The sequence below is a fragment of the Pseudophryne corroboree genome, chromosome 2 (genome assembly GCF_028390025.1).
Source record: "Pseudophryne corroboree isolate aPseCor3 chromosome 2, aPseCor3.hap2, whole genome shotgun sequence".
NCBI lineage: Eukaryota > Metazoa > Chordata > Amphibia > Anura > Myobatrachidae > Pseudophryne > Pseudophryne corroboree.
Genome location: NC_086445.1, coordinates 743,328,582 through 743,345,433, shown reverse-complemented (window position 1 = coordinate 743,345,433; position 16,852 = coordinate 743,328,582). Strand labels below are relative to the sequence as shown.

The following is a 16,852-nucleotide window of genomic DNA, read 5'->3' as shown; positions in this document are numbered from 1 at the left end:
ATATCTCTGATACTACAAGTACCACAAAAAGGGGTATTATGTGGGGGGTGAAAAAACTACCTGTAGTTTTTCCTGAATCAGAGGAATTGAATGATGTATGTGATGAAGCGTGGGTTAACCCAGATAGAAAAGTGCTAATTTCAAAAAAGTTATTGGCATTATACCCTTTCCCGCCAGAGGTTAGGGCGCGCTGGGAAACACCCCCTAAGGTGGATAAGGCGCTCACACGCTTATCAAAACAAGTGGCGTTACCGTCTCCTGATACGGCCGCCCTCAAGGATCCAGCTGATAGGAGGCTGGAAACTACCCTAAAAAGTATATACACACATACTGGTGTTATACTGCGACCAGCCATCGCCTCAGCCTGGATGTGCAGTGCTGGGGTGGTCTGGTCGGATTCCCTGACTGAAAATATTGATACCCTGGATAGGGACAGTATTTTACAGACTTTAGAGCAATTAAAGGATGCTTTTCTTTATATGCGAGATGCTCAGAGGGATATTTGCACTCTGGCATCGAGAGTAAGTGCGATGTCCATATCTGCCAGAAGAAGTTTATGGACACGACGGTGGTCAGGTGATGCGGATTCCAAACGGCATATGGAAGTATTGCCGTATAAAGGGGAGGAATTATCGGATTTGGTGGCCACGGCAACTGCCGGGAAATCCACCTTTTTACCTCAGACCCCCTCCCAACAGAAAAAGACACCATCTTTTCAGCCGCAGTCCTTTCGGTCCTATAAGAAGCGGGCAAAAGGACAGTCATATCTGCCCCGAGGCAGAGGAAAGGGTAAGAGAGGGCAGCAAGCAGCTCCTTCCCAGGAACAGAAGCCCTCCGCGGGTTCTGCAAAGCCCTCAGCATGACGCTGGGGCTTTACAAGCGGACTCAGGAACGGTGGGGGGTCGACTCAAGAATTTCAGCGCACAGTGGGCTTGCTCACAGGTGGACCCCTGGATCCTGCAGGTAGTATCTCAGGGTTACAGGTTGGAATTCGAGAAGTCTCCCCCTCGCCGGTTCCTAAAGTCTGCTTTGCCAACGTCTCCCTCAGACAGGGCGACGGTATTGGAAGCCATTCACAAGCTGTTTTTCTCAGCAGGTGATAGTCAAGGTACCCCTCCTACAACAGGAAAAAGGGTATTACTCCACGCTATTTGTGGTACCGAAGCCGGACGGCTCGGTAAGACCTATTCTAAATCTGAAATCTTTGAACCTGTACATACAAAAATTCAAGTTCAAGATGGAATCACTCAGAGCAGTGATAGCGAATCTGGAAAAAGGGGACTTTATGGTGTCCCTGGACATAAAAGATGCTTACCTGCATGTCCCAATTTGCCCTTCACATCAAGGGTACCTCAGGTTCGTGGTGCAAAACTGTCATTATCAGTTTCAGACGCTGCCGTTTGGATTGTCCACGGCACCTCGGGTTTTTACCAAGGTAATGGCCGAAATGATGATTCTTCTGCGAAGAAGAGGCGTATTAATTATCCCTTACTTGGACGATCTCCTGATAAGGGCAAGGTCCAGAGAACAGCTGGAGGACGGAGTAGCACTAACCCAAGTAGTGCTGCAACAACACGGGTGGATCCTGAATTTTCCAAAATCTCAGTTGACCCCGACAACACGTCTGCTGTTCCTGGGAATGATTCTGGACACGGTTCAGAAAAAGGTGTTTGTTCCGGAGGAGAAAGCCAAGGAGTTATCCGAACTTGTCGGGAACCTCCTAAAACCAGGAAAAGTGTCTGTGCATCAATGCACAAGAGTCCTGGGAAAGATGGTGGCTTCTTACGAAGCAATCCCATTCGGCAGATTCCACGCACGAACTTTTCAGTGGGATCTGCTGGACAAATGGTCCGGATCGCATCTGCAGATGCATCAGCGGATAACCTTATCGCCACGGACAAGGGTGTCTCTTCTGTGGTGGTTGCAGAGTGCTCATCTGTTAGAAGGCCGCAGATTCGGCATACAGGACTGGGTCCTGGTGACCACGGATGCCAGTCTGAGAGGCTGGGGAGCGGTCACACAGGGAAGAAACTTCCAGGGAGTATGGTCAAGCCTGGAGATGTCTCTTCACATAAATATACTGGAGCTAAGAGCGATTTACAATGCTCTAAGCCTGGCAAAACCCCTGCTTCAGGGTCAGCCGGTGTTGATCCAGTCGGACAACATCACGGCAGTCGCCCACGTAAACAGACAGGGCGGCACAAGAAGCAGGAGAGCAATGGCAGAAGCTGCAAGGATTCTTCGCTGGGCGGAAGATCATGTGATAGCACTGTCAGCAGTGTTCATTCCGGGAGTGGACAACTGGGAAGCAGACTTCCTCAGCAGACACGATCTACACCCGGGAGAGTGGGGACTTCATCCAGAAGTCTTCCACATGATTGTGAACCGTTGGGAAAAACCAAAGGTGGATATGATGGCGTCTCGCCTCAACAAAAAACTGGACAGGTATTGCGCCAGGTCAAGAGACCCTCAGGCAATAGCTGTGGACGCTCTGGTAACACCGTGGGTGTTCCAGTCAGTGTATGTGTTTCCTCCTCTGCCTCTCATACCCAAAGTACTGAGAATTATACGGCAAAGGGGAGTAAGAACGATACTCGTGGCTCCGGATTGGCCAAGAAGAACTTGGTACCCGGAACTTCAGGAGATGCTCACGGAAAATCCGTGGCCTCTACCTCTAAGACGGGACCTGATTCAGCAGGGACCGTGTCTATTCCAAGACTTACCGCGGCTGCGTTTGACGGCGTGGCGGTTGAACGCCGAATTCTAAGGGAAAAAGGCATTCCAGAAGAGGTCATTCCTACACTGGTTAAAGCCAGGAAGGAGGTGACTGCACAACATTATCACCGCATTTGGAGAAAATATGTTGCGTGGTGTGAGGCCAGGAAGGCCCCCACGGAGGAATTTCAATTGGGTCGATTCCTACATTTCCTGCAAACAGGATTGTCTATGGGCCTCAAGTTGGGGTCCATTAAGGTTCAAATTTCGGCCCTGTCGATTTTCTTCCAGAAAGAATTGGCTTCAGTTCCTGAAGTCCAGACATTTGTAAAAGGAGTACTACATATACAGCCCCCGGTTGTGCCCCCAGTGGCTCCGTGGGACCTTTAATGTAGTTTTGGATTTTCTCAAATCCCATTGGTCTGAGCCACTCAAATCGGCGGATTTGAAATATCTTACATGGAAAGTAAGATACTGGCCCTGGCTTCAGCCAGGAGAGTGTCAGAATTGGCGGCTTTATCGTATAAAAGCCCATATCTGATTTTTCCATTCGGACAGGGCAGAACTGCGGACGCGTCCTCATTTTCTGCCTAAGGTGGTGTCAGCGTTTCACCTGAACCAGCCTATTGTGGTGCCTGCGGCTACTAGCGATTTGGAGGATTCCAAGTTGCTCGACGTTGTCAGGGCATTGAAAATATATATTTCAAGGACGGCTGGAGTCGGAAAATCTGACTCGCTGTTTATACTATATGCACCCAACAAGCTGGGTGCTCCTGCTTCTAAGCAGACGATTGCTCGTTGGATTTGTAGCACAATTCAACTTGCACATTCTGTGGCAGGCCTGCCACAGCCAAAATCTGTCAAGGCCCATTCCACAAGGAAGGTGGGCTCATCCTGGGCGGCTGCCCGAGGGGTCTCGGCATTACAACTCTGCCGAGCAGCTATGTGGTCGGGGGAGAACACGTTTGTAAAATTCTACAAATTTGATACCCTGGCTAAAGAGGACCTGGAGTTCTCTCATTCGGTGCTGCAGAGTCATCCGCACTCTCCCGCCCGTTTGGGAGCTTTGGTATAATCCCCATGGTCCTGACGGAGTCCCCAGCATCCACTAGGACGTCAGAGAAAATAAGAATTTACTTACCGATAATTCTATTTCTCGTAGTCCGTAGTGGATGCTGGGCGCCCATCCCAAGTGCGGATTGTCTGCAATACTTGTACATAGTTATTGTTACAAAAAAATTGGGTTGTTCTTGTTGTGAGCCGTCTGTTCAGAGGCTCCTACGTTGTCATACTGTTAACTGGGTTCAGATCACAAGTTGTACGGTGTGATTGGTGTGGCTGGTATGAGTCTTACCTGGGATTCAAAATCCTTCCTGATTGTGTACGCTCGTCCGGGCACAGTATCCTAACTGAGGCTTGGAGGAGGGTCATAGGGGGAGGAGCCAGTGCACACCACCTGATCCTAAAGCTTTATTTTTGTGCCCTGTCTCCTGCGGAGCCGCTAATCCCCATGGTCCTGACGGAGTCCCCAGCATCCACTACGGACTACGAGAAATAGATTTATCGGTAAGTAAAATCTTATTTTTTCTCTAACGTCCTAAGTGGATGCTGGGGACTCCGTAAGGACCATGGGGAATAGCGGCTCCGCAGGAGACTGGGCACAAAAGTAAAGCTTTAGAACTACCTGGTGTGCACTGGCTCCTCCCCCTATGACCCTCCTCCAAGCCTCAGTTAAGATTTTGTGCCCGAACGAGAAGGGTGCACACTAGGTGGCTCTCCTGAGCTGCTTAGTGAAAAGTTTAGTTTTAGGTTTTTTATTTTCAGTGAGACCTGCTGGCAACAGGCTCACTGCATCGAGGGACTAAGGGGAGAAGAAGCGAACTCACCTGCGTGCAGAGTGGATTGGGCTTCTTAGGCTACTGGACATTAGCTCCAGAGGGACGATCACAGGCCCAGCCATGGATGGGTCCCAGAGCCGCGCCGCCGGCCCCCTTACAGAGCCAGAAGACAGAAGAGGTCCGGAAAATCGGCGGCAGAAGACGTCCTGTCTTCAACAAGGTAGCGCACAGCACTGCAGCTGTGCGCCATTGCTCTCAGCACACTTCACACTCCGGTCACTGAGGGTGCAGGGCGCTGGGGGGGGGGCGCCCTGAGACGCAATAAAAACACCTTGGATGGCAAAAAATGCATCACATATAGCTCCTGGGCTATATGGATGCATTTAACCCCTGCCAGAATACATAGAAAAACGGGAGATAGGCTCCGCCCCCTTATCGGCGGCCTTATCTCCTCAGCACACTGGCGCCATTTTCCCTCACAGCTCCGTTGGAGGGAAGCTCCCTGGCTCTCCCCTGCAGTCACTACACTACAGAAAGGGTTAAAAAAAAGAGGGGGGTGCACTAATTACGCGCAGTATTAAAGATACAGCAGCTATAAGGGGAAAAACACTTATATAAGGTTATCCCTGTATATATATAGCGCTCTGGTGTGTGCTGGCAAACTCTCCCTCTGTCTCCCCAAAGGGTTAGTGGGGTCCTGTCCTCTATCAGAGCATTCCCTGTGTGTGTGCTGTATGTCGGTACGTTTGTGTCGACATGTATGAGGAGAAAAATGATGTGGAGACGGAGCAGATTGCCTGTAATAGTGATGTCACCCCCTAGGGGGTCGACACCTGAGTGGATGAACTGTTGGAAGGAATTACGTGACAGTGTCAGCTCTGTATAAAAGACAGTGGTTGACATGAGACAGCCGGCTACTCAGCTTGTGCCTGTCCAGACGTCTCATAGGCCGTCAGGGGCTCTAAAGCGCCCGTTACCTCAGATGGCAGATATAGACGCCGACACGGATACTGACTCCAGTGTCGACGGTGAAGAGACAAATGTGACTTCCAGTAGGGCCACACGTTACATGATGGAGGCAATGAAAAATGTTTTACACATTTCTGATAATACGAGTACCACCAAAAAGGGGTATTATGTTCGGTGAGGAAAAACTACCTGTAGTTTTCCTGAATCTGAGAAATTAAATGAGGTGTGTGATGATGCGTGGGTTTCCCCCGATAACAACTGATAATTTCTAAAATGTTATTGGCATTATATCCTTTCCCGCCAGAGGTTAGGGTGCGTTGGGAAACACCCCCTAGGGTGGATAAAGCGCTCACACGCTTGTAAGGGCTCTACCCTCTCCTGAGATGGCCGCCCTTAAGGATCCTGCTGATAGAAAGCAGGAGGGTATCCTAAAATGTATTTACACACATACTGGTGTTATACTGCGACCAGCAATCGCCTCAGCCTGGATGTGCAGTGCTGGGTTGGCGTGGTCGGATTCCCTGACTGAAAATATTGATACCCTAGATAGGGACAGTATTTTTGCCTATAGAGCATTTAAAAGATGCATTTCTATATATGCGTGATGCACAGCGGAATATTTGCCGACTGGCATCAAGTCTAAGTGCGTTGTCCATTTCTACCAGTAGAGGGTTATGGACACGACAGTGGTCAGGTGATGCGGTTTTCAAACGGCATTTGGAACATGAGAAGACGCCGTATTATCAGGCGCAGTCTTTTCGTGGACAAGCGGGCAAAAGGTTCCTCATTTCTGCCCCGTGACAGAGGGAGAGGAAAAAGGCTGCAGAAATCAGCCAGTTCCCAGGAACAGAAACCCTCTCCCGCCTCTGCTAAGCCCTCAGTATGACGCTGGGGCTTTACAAGCAGAATCAGGCACGGTGGGGGGCCCGTCTCAATGAATTTCAGCGCGCAGTGGGCTCACTCGCAAGTAGACCCCTGGATCCTTCAGGTGATATCTCAGGGGTACAAATTGGAATTCGAGACGTCTCCCCCTCGCCGTTTCCTAAAGTCGGCTTTACCGATGTCTCCTTCTGACAGGGAGACAGTTTTGGAAGCCATTCACAAGCTGTATTCCCAGCAGGTGATAATCAAGGTACCCCTCCTGCAACAGGGAACGGGGTATTATTCCACACTGTTGTGGTACCGAAGCCGGACGGCTCGGTGAGACCGATTCTAAATCTAAAATCTTTGAACACTTACATACAGAGGTTCAAATTCAAGATTGAGTCACTCAGAGCAGTGATTGCGAACCTGGAAGAAGGGGACTACATGATGTCTCGGGACATCGAGGATGCTTACCTTCATGTCCAAATTTACCCTTCTCACCAAGGGTACCTCAGGTTTATGGTACAGAACTGTCACTATCAGTTCAGACGCTGCCGTATGGATGGTCCACGGCACCCCGGGTCTTTACCAAGGTAATGGCCGAAATGATGATGATCCTTCGAAGGAAGGGAGTTTTAGTTATCCCTTACTTGGACGATTCCCTGATAAGGGTAAGATCCAGGGAACAGTTGGAGGTCGGTGTAGCACTATCTCAGGTAGTGTTGCGGCAGCACGATTGGATTCTCAATATTCCAAAATCGCAGTTGGTTCCGACGACTCGTCTTCTGTTCCTAGGGATGATCCTGGACACGGTCCAGAAAAAGGTGTTTCTCCCGGAGGAGAAAGCCAGGGAGTTATCCGAGCTAGTCAGGAACCTCCTAAAACCGAGCCAAGTCTCAGTGCATCAATGCACAAGGGTTCTGGGTAAAATGGTGGCTTCCTACGAAGCAATCCCATTCGGCAGATTCCACGCAAGAACTTTCCAGTGGGACCTGCTGGACAAATGGTCCGGATCGCATCTTCAGATGCATCAGCGGATAACCCTGTCACCAAGAACAAGGGTGTCCCTCCTGTGTTGGTTGCAGAGTGCTCATCTTCTAGAGGGCCGCAGATTCGGCATTCAGGACTGGGTCCTGGTGACCACTGATGCCAGCCTGCGAGGCTGGGGAGCAGTCACACAGGGAAGGAATTTCCAGGGCTTATGGTCAAGCCTGGAGACATCACTTCACATAAATATCCTGAAGCTAAGGGCCATTTACAATGCTCTAAGCTTAGCAAGACCTCTGCTTCAAGGTCAGCCGGTGTTGATCCAGTCGGACAACATCTCGGCAGTCACCCACGTAAACAGACAGGGTGGCACAAGAAGCAGGAGGGCAATGGCAGAAGCTGCAAGGATTCTTCGCTGGGCGGAAAATCATGTGATAGCCCTGTCAGCAATTCCGGGAGTGGACAACTGGGAAGCAGACTTCCTCAGCAGACACGACCTCCACCCGGGAGAGTGGGGACTTCACCCAGAAGTCTTCCACATGATTATAAACCGTTGGGAAAAACTCGACAGGTATTGCGCCAGGTCAAGGGACCCTCAGGCAATAGCTGTAGACGCTCTGGTAACACCGTGGGTGTACCAGTCAGTGTATGTGTTCCCTCATCTGCCTCTCATACCCAAGGTACTGAGATTGATAAGATGGAGAGGAGTAAGCACTATATTCGTGGCTCCGGATTGGCCAAGAAGGACTTGGTAACCGGAACTTCAAGAGATGCTCACGGAGGATCCGTGGCCTCTACCTCTAAGAAGGGACCTGCTCCAGCAAGGACCCTGTCTGTTCCAAGACTTACCGCGGCTGCGTTTGACGGCATGGCGGTTGAACGCCGGATCCTGAAGGAAAAAAAGCATTCCGGATGAAGTCATCCCTATCCTGATCAAAGCCAGGAAGGATGTAACCGCAAAACATTATCACCGCATTTGGCGAAAATATGTTGCGTGGTGCGAGGCCAGTAAGGCCCGACGGAGGAAATTCAACTGGGTCGATTCCTACATTTCCTGCAAACAGGAGTGTCTATGGGCCTGAAATTGGGGTCCATTAAGGTTCAAATTTCGGCCCTGTTAATTTTCTTCCAAAAAGAACTAGCTTCAGTCCCTGAAGTTCAGACGTTGTAAAAGGGGTACTGCATATACAGCCTCCTTTTGTGCCTCCAGTGGCACCTTGAGATCTCAATGTAGTTTTTGGGTTCCAAAAGTCACATTGGTTTGAACCACTTAAATCTGTGGAGTTAAAATATCTCACATGGAAAGTGGTCATGCTGTTGGCCCTGGCCTGGGCCAGGCGCGTGTCAGAATTGGCGGCTTTATCCTGTAAAAGCCCTTATCTGATTTTCCATTCGGACAGGGCGGAATTGAGGACTCGTCCTCAGTTTCTCCCTAAGGTGGTTTCAGCGTTTCACCTGAACCAACCTATTGTGGTGCCTGCGGCTACTAGGGACTTGGAGGACTCCAAGTTGCTAGACGTTATCAGGGCCCTGAAAATATGTTTCCAGGACGGCTGGAGTCAGAAAATCTGACTCGCTGTTTATCCTGTATGCACCCAACAAGCTGGGTGCTCCTGCTTCTAAGCAGACTATTGCTCGTTGGATTTGTAGTACAATTCAGCTTGCACATTCTGTGGCAGGCCTGCCACAGCCAAAAATCTGTAAATGCCCACTCCACAAGGAAGATGGGCTCATCTTGGGCGGCTGCCCGAGGGGTCTCGGCTTTGCAACTTTGCCGAGCAGCTACTTGGTCAGGAGCAAATACGTTTGTAAAATTCTACAAAATTGATACCCTGGCTGAGGAGGACCTGGAGTTCTCTCATTTGGTGCTGCAGAGTCATCCGCACTCTCCCGCCCGTTTGGGAGCTTTGGTATAATCCCCATGGTCCTTACGGAGTCCCCAGCATCCACTTAGGACGTTAGAGAAAATAAGAATTTACTTACCGATAATTCTATTTCTCGTAGTCCGGAGTGGATGCTGGGCGCCCATCCCAAGTGCGGATTGTCTGCAATACTGGTACATAGTTATTGTTACCAAAAAATCGGGTTATTGCTGTAGTGAGCCATCTTTTCTAGAGGCTCCTCTGTTATCATGCTGTTAACTGGGTTTAGATCACGAGTTATACGGTGTGATTGGTGTGGCTGGTATGAGTCTTACCCGGGATTCAAAATCCTTCCTTATTGTGTACGCTCGTCCGGGCACAGTATCCTAACTGAGGCTTGGAGGAGGGTCATAGGGGGAGGAGCCAGTGCACACCAGGTAGTTCTAAAGCTTTACTTTTGTGCCCAGTCTCCTGCGGAGCCGCTATTCCCCATGGTCCTTACGGAGTCCCCAGCATCCACTACGGACTACGAGAAATAGAATTATCGGTAAGTAAATTCTTATTTTTTTGCCAAGTACGAGGATTTATATCTGGACACTGGATTGAGGTGAGTATAATTTTATTCACAGGTACCCTGGATCGTCGGATCAGGAGACGTGGCAGTCGGCAGGTCAACATAGGTAAGTATGTGTGTCGGCAGGTGTGAAATAAAGTTTTACTCTCAAGGTGTGTCTCCTGTTTTTATTTGGGTATTTTTTTCCCCAGTAGTACTACAGGTACCAGCGGGCCCGTTTTTCTCCCGCATGCTGGTACTTGTGGTTCTCCAAGTACCAGCTTGCGGGGAGGCTTGCTGGGACTTGTAGTACTACTGGAAAAAACAATATTCTTGTCATTTTCTCAAGGCTATCAGCCCCCCATCCGCAGCCCTTGGATGGGGGGGACAGCCTCGGGCTTCACCCCTGGCCCTTGGGTGGCTGGGGGGGACCCCTTGATTGAAGGGGTCCCCACTCCCCCAGGGTACCCCGGCCAGGGGTGACTAGTTGGATATTTAATGCCACGGCCGCAGGGCGCTGTATAAAAGTGACCCCCGACTGTGGCATTATCTGTCCAGCTAGTGGAGCCCGATGCTGGTGTAAAAAATACGAGGGACCCCTACTCTTTTTGTCTCCCGTATTTTTTGCACCAGGCGCAGAGCCCGGTGCTGGTTTTAAAAATACGGGGGATCCCCTGTCCATTTTTCCCCCGGATTTTTAGAACCAGGACCAGCTCTAAGAGCCCGAGGCTGGTTATGCTTTGGAGGGGGGACCCCACGCAATTTTTTTTCAGTTTTTTTCCCGTTTTTTAAAAATCGGAACAAAATCCGTCAAATCGGCCATTTTTCGTCAGCGGGACTGTCGAATCCGTCTTTTATTGAATATGGTCAATTTCGGCACCCACTTGCCGAAATTAGACGGTCGAATTAAAAAACGGCCGAAAAATTGCCGCGATTTGCCGCTAATTGCATATACCCCTTAATGGTAAAGACTTTCCAAGTTGCTTTTACAGATGTGTGTATATCTAATAGTACTAAGTGGCAACAATTGTGTCTGGTCTCTCTAAATGGCGAAAGTGAGATGTCTAGTTTCTTACCTGTATGATGGTAAGCTAAACAGAGATCTGAGTGAATTTTTTGTTTATCTTATCTACCTAGGAGTGATCAACCTCGCATAACCAAAGATGTAATCTGCTTCCATGCAGAGGACTTTTCTCATGTTGTGCAGAGACTGCAACTGGATCTCCATGAGCCTCCTGTTTCTCAGGTACCACTGTCATACTTTACTATTCTAAAACTATTGTACACTTGAAGGATAGAGACTCCTTCTGCCTGGACAAGCACCCCACACACCTGCCCTTAGGTGACTTTAATATAGGTTCTTCCATCGCTGTCTACATATTAGAATGGGCACTATATTATAGGTAAGACCTAGATAAATTTATATAATCTGTTTTAAGGATGTTAGGGACCCAACTGATAAGGTCCTCTTTGATGTGGAAGGTAGTCATGTATTTTTGGTAAAACGTGCTTTTCTACTCCATGCTAAATTGTAGAGTTTATTATAATTTTGATCAGTATTCTTAGTGCTTAGTGTGCATCTGAAGTTTTTTTTTTTCTGCATGCCACGAAGTCTTAGCATGGTAGCACCTCTTAGGTTTAAAATTAGGTTGCGCAGTCCAGTCCCTCCCATTTTTTTATTTATTTATTTATCTTGCGTTCTAGAGGATGGGGGGGAGGGGAACGGCGAAGCCTCTTGAAGGGTTAATGGTCCCGTTCCCCGCTGACGGGACACTTAGCTCCTGAGGAACCTATTCGCAAGCCCACGCACGCCGCCACCCCTAGCAGAGCCAGAAGAATGAAGAGTGGTGAGTACTGAGCCGGTGTCCCGGCTAGCGGGGCGACAGCCATTATGGCGGCTTGAGGGTACAGAGACGCACAGCTTCTAAAAGGGGCAGAATGCGTCTCCGGACACAGTACACAACTGCGTCCCTGTACACTGTACACAGTACTCATATTGGCACAACAGCCTTAAAACGGTTTTCTCCATTTTAAGCACCAGATTCCTCAGCCAGTGTAAAAAGAGCGGGAAGACCGCGTGCCATTGGAGGGCCGGGGCTTCACTATGAGAGGGTCTAGCAGCTCACAGCGCCATTTTTCCTCTGCAGTGGACAGACGCTGACAGGACAGGGACGCGCAGCTCCGCTAGTGTGACTCCAGATTACCTCCGTGGTACCAGGGGGTTATGGCAGTGTGGGAGCGATTACTAGTTTACTAAATCCTCTATCGCGGGGTACTTAGTCTGCGATCCGGCTAAGCTTGGCATTAGCGATAAGGGCGCAGTGGTGGCTGGCTCCAAACATCGTGTCTCCCTGAAGTGCTCTTTGTGGGTTAATTGTGCTTAACCTTTCCTGTGTGTGTGTGCTGTCACATTACATTATGTCAGGCAAAGAGTGTGTGTCTTGTACTGCAGAGTGTTCCTCTTCACCAGGGGGCTCACTACTGGGTACTTAGGGTTCAGACTAGTGGGGCTGAACCGGAATGGGTTAAGTCTTTTAAGGGAATGATCTCTGCTCTTTCTATAAAATTGTTCCGCAATGAGAAAGAGAGGCAATGCTTAAAACAGACTGTGGATGAGTTTATGAACAGAGACTCTGTCCCCAAGACAGTGTCTCAATCCCCTCCCATTTGTCCGCAAAAGCGATCTCTGGCCCATATCTTGCAGTCTGACTCTGACAGGTCAGGCATGGAGGAGGGAGAGGTGGACTCGGAGGGGGGATGCAGCTCTGTCACGGGTAATGGAGACTATCAGATGTTCTGCATAATCCTGATAGTGTCAGAGGAGTGTGAGGAATATTATTTCTCTAACGTCCTAGTGGATGCTGGGGACTCCGAAAGGACCATGGGGAATAGCGGCTCCGCAGGAGACTGGGCACAAAAGTAAGAAGCTTTAGGACTACCTGGTGTGCACTGGCTCCTCCCCCTATGACCCTCCTCCAAGGCTCAGTTAGATTTTTGTGCCCGAACGAGACGGGTGCAGGCTAAGGGGCTCTCCTGAGCTGCTTAGTGTAAAAGTTTAAAGTAGGTTTTTTATTTTCAGTGAGACCTGCTGGCAACAGGCTCACTGCACCGAGGGACTAAGGGGAGAAGAAGCGAACTCGCCTGCGTGCAGAGTGGATTGGGCTTCTTAGGCTACTGGACATTAGCTCCAGAGGGACGATCACAGGCCCAGCCATGGATGGGTCCCGGAGCCGCGCCGCCGGCCCCCTTACAGAGCCAGAAGAGTGAAGAGGTCCGGAAAATCGGCGGCAGAAGACGTCCTGTCTTCAATAAGGTAGCGCACAGCACCGCAGCTGTGCGCCATTGCTCTCAGCACACTTCACACTCCGGTCACTGAGGGTGCAGGGCGCTGGGGGGGGGGGCGCCCTGAGACGCAATAAAAAACCTTTTTTTGGCAAAAAATACATCACATATAGCTCCTGGGCTATATGGATGCATTTAACCCCTGCCAATTTTTCCATTAAAAAGCGGGAGAAAGGCCGCCGTGAAGGGGGCGGAGCCTATCTCCTCAGCACACTGGCGCCATTTTTTCCTCACGGCTCCGTTGGAGGAAGGCTCCCTGACTCTCCCCTGCAGTCCTGCACTACAGAAACAGGGTAAAACAAGAGAGGGGGGGGCACTAAATTGGCATATTAATATATACAGCAGCTATATTAGGGAAAAACACTTATATAAGGTTATCCGTGTGTGTGTGTGTGTGTGTGTGTGTGTGTGTATGTATGTATGTATGTATGTATGTATGTATGTATGTATGTATGTGTGTGTGTATATATATATATATATATATATATATATATATATATATATATATATATATATATATATATATATATATATATATATATATATATATATATATATATATATATATATATAATATATCTCGCGCTCTGGTGTGTGCTGGCAAACTCTCCCTCTGTCTCCCCAAAGGGCTAGTGGGGTCCTGTCCTCTATCAGAGCATTCCCTGTGTGTGTGTGTGCTGTGTCGGTACGCTGTGTCGACATGTATGAGGAGGAAAATGATGTGGAGGTGGAGCAATTGCCTGTGTTAGTGATGTCACCCCCTAGGGAGTAGACACCTGACTGGATGGTCTTATGGAAAGAATTACGTGATAGTGTCGGCACTTTACAAAAGACTGACGACATGAGACAGCCGGCAAATCAGTTAATACCTGTACAGGCGTCTCAAACACCGTCAGGGGCTATAAAACGCCCGTTACCTCAGGTCGATACAGACACTGACACGGACACTAACTCCAGTGTCGACGGTGAGGAAACAAACGTATTTTCCAGTAGGGCCACACGTTACATGATCACGGCAATGAAGGAGGTTTTGAACATTTCTGATACTACAAGTACCACAAAAAAGGGTATTATGTGGGGTGTGAAAAAACTACCCGTAGTTTTTCCTGAATCAGATGAATTAAATGAGGTGTGTGATGAAGCGTGGGTTTCCCCCGATAAAAAACTGCTAATTTCTAAAAAATTATTGGCATTATACCCTTTCCCGCCAGAGGTTAGGGCGTGCTGGGAAACACCCCCTAGAGTGGATAAGGCGCTCACACGCTTATCAAAACAAGTGGCATTACCGTCTCCTGATACGGCCGCCCTCAAGGTACCAGCTGATAGGAAGCTGGAAAATATCCTAAAAAGTATATACACACATACTGGTATTATACTGCGACCAGCAATCGCCTCAGCCTGGATGTGCAGTGCTGGGTTGGCGTGGTCGGATTCCCTGACTGAAAATATTGATACCCTGGACAGGGACAATATATTATTGACTATAGAGCATTTAAAGGATGCATTTCTATATATGCGTGATGCACAGAGGGATATTTGCACTCTGGCATCAAGAGTAAGTGCGATGTCCATTTCTGCCAGAAGAGGGTTATGGACGCGACAGTGGTCAGGTGATGCGGATTCCAAACGGCATATGGAAGTATTGCCGTATAAAGGGGAGGAATTATTTGGGGTCGGTCTATCTGACCTGGTGGCCACGGCAACGGCTGGGAAATCCACCTTTTTACCCCAAGTCGCCTCACAGCAGAAAAAGATACCGTCTTTTCAGGCTCAGTCCTTTCGTCCCCATAAGGGCAAGCGGGCAAAAGGCCACTCATATCTGCCCCGGGGCAGAGGAAGGGGAAAAAGACTGCAGCAGACAGCCTCTTCCCACGAACAGAAGCCCTCCCCCGCTTCTGCCAAGTCCTCAGCATGACGCTGGGGCCTTACAAGCAGACTCAGGCAAGACGGTGGGGGCCCGTCTCAAGAATTTCAGCGCGCAGTGGGCTCACTCGCAAGTGGACCCCTGGATCCTGCAGGTAGTATCTCAGGGGTACAAATTGGAATTCGAGACGTCTCCCCCTCGCCGGTTCCTGAAGTCTGCTTTACCAACGTCTCCCCCCGACAGGGAGGCGGTATTGGAAGCCATTCACAAGCTGTATTCCCAGCAAGTGATAATCAAGGTACCCTTCCTACAACAGGGAAAGGGGTATTATTCCACGCTGTTTGTGGTACCGAAGCCGGACGGCTCGGTGAGACCCATTTTAAATCTGAAATCCTTGAACACTTACATAAAAAGGTTCAAGTTCAAGATGGAGTCACTCAGAGCAGTGATAGCGAACCTGGAAGAAGGGGACTATATGGTGTCTCTGGACATCAAGGATGCTTACCTCCATGTCCCAATTTGCCCTTCTCACCAAGGGTACCTCAGGTTTGTGGTACAGAACTGTCACTATCAGTTTCAGACGCTGCCGTTTGGATTGTCCACGGCACCCCGGGTCTTTACCAAGGTAATGGCCGAAATGATGATTCTTCTTCGAAGAAAAGGCGTCTTAATTATCCCTTACTTGGACGATCTCCTGATAAGGACAAGGTCCAGAGAACAGTTAGAGGTCGGAGTAGCACTATCTCAAGTAGTACTACGACAGCACGGATGGATTCTAAATATTCCAAAATCGCAGCTGATTCCGACGACACGTCTGCTGTTCCTAGGAATGATTCTGGACACAGTACAGAAAAAGGTGTTTCTCCCAGAAGAGAAAGCCAGGGAGTTATCCGACCTAGTCAGGAACCTCCTAAGACCAGGCCAAGTGTCAGTACATCAATGCACAAGGGTCCTGGGAAAGATGGTGGCTTCTTACGAAGCGATTCCATTCGGCAGATTCCACGCAAGAACTTTTCAGTGGGATCTGCTGGACAAATGGTCCGGATCGCATCTTCAAATGCATCAGCGGATAACCCTGTCTCCAAGGACAAGGGTGTCTCTCCTGTGGTGGTTACAGAGTGCTCATCTCCTAGAGGGCCGCAGATTCGGCATTCAGGATTGGGTCCTGGTGACCACGGATGCCAGCCTGAGGGGCTGGGGAGCAGTCACACAGGGAAGAAATTTCCAGGGCTTGTGGTCAAGCATGGAAACGTCACTTCACATAAATATCCTGGAACTCAGGGCCATTTACAATGCCCTAAGTCAGGCAAGACCTCTGCTTCAGGGTCAGCCGGTGTTGATCCAGTCGGACAACATCACGGCAGTCGCCCACATAAACAGACAGGGCGGCACAAGAAGCAGGAGGGCAATGACGGAAGTGGCAAGGATTCTTCGCTGGGCGGAAAATCATGTGATAGCACTGTCAGCAGTGTTCATTCCGGGAGTGGACAACTGGGAAGCAGACTTCCTCAGCAGACACGATCTTCACCCGGGGGAGTGGGGACTTCACCCAGAAGTCTTCCACATGATTGTGAACCGTTGGGAAAAACCAAAGGTGGACATGATGGCGTCCCGCCTCAACAAAAAACTGGACAGATATTGCGCCAGGTCAAGGGACCCTCAGGCAATAGCTGTGGACGCTCTGGTAACACCGTGGGTGTACCAGTCAGTGTATGTGTTCCCCCCCCCCCCTCTTCCTCTCATACCAAAAGTACTGAGAATCATAAGAAGGAGAGGAGTAAAGACTATACTCGTGGCTCCGGATTGGCCAAGAAGGACTTGGTACCCGGAAATTCAAGAGATGCTCACGGAAGACCCG

The 16,852-nt window shown here is 49.5% G+C and overlaps 1 protein-coding gene across 1 annotated transcript in view; it reads left to right on the top strand.

Moving 5' to 3' along the window:
- Window positions 1-16,852, top strand: part of RSBN1 (round spermatid basic protein 1) — a 101,056-nt gene that overhangs the window by 55,298 nt on the left and 28,906 nt on the right. Inside the window, exon 6 of the mRNA XM_063955408.1 lies at window positions 10,926-11,034. Within this exon, the coding sequence (XP_063811478.1) occupies window positions 10,926-11,034 (109 nt within the window). The remainder of the gene's footprint in view (window positions 1-10,925; window positions 11,035-16,852) is intronic.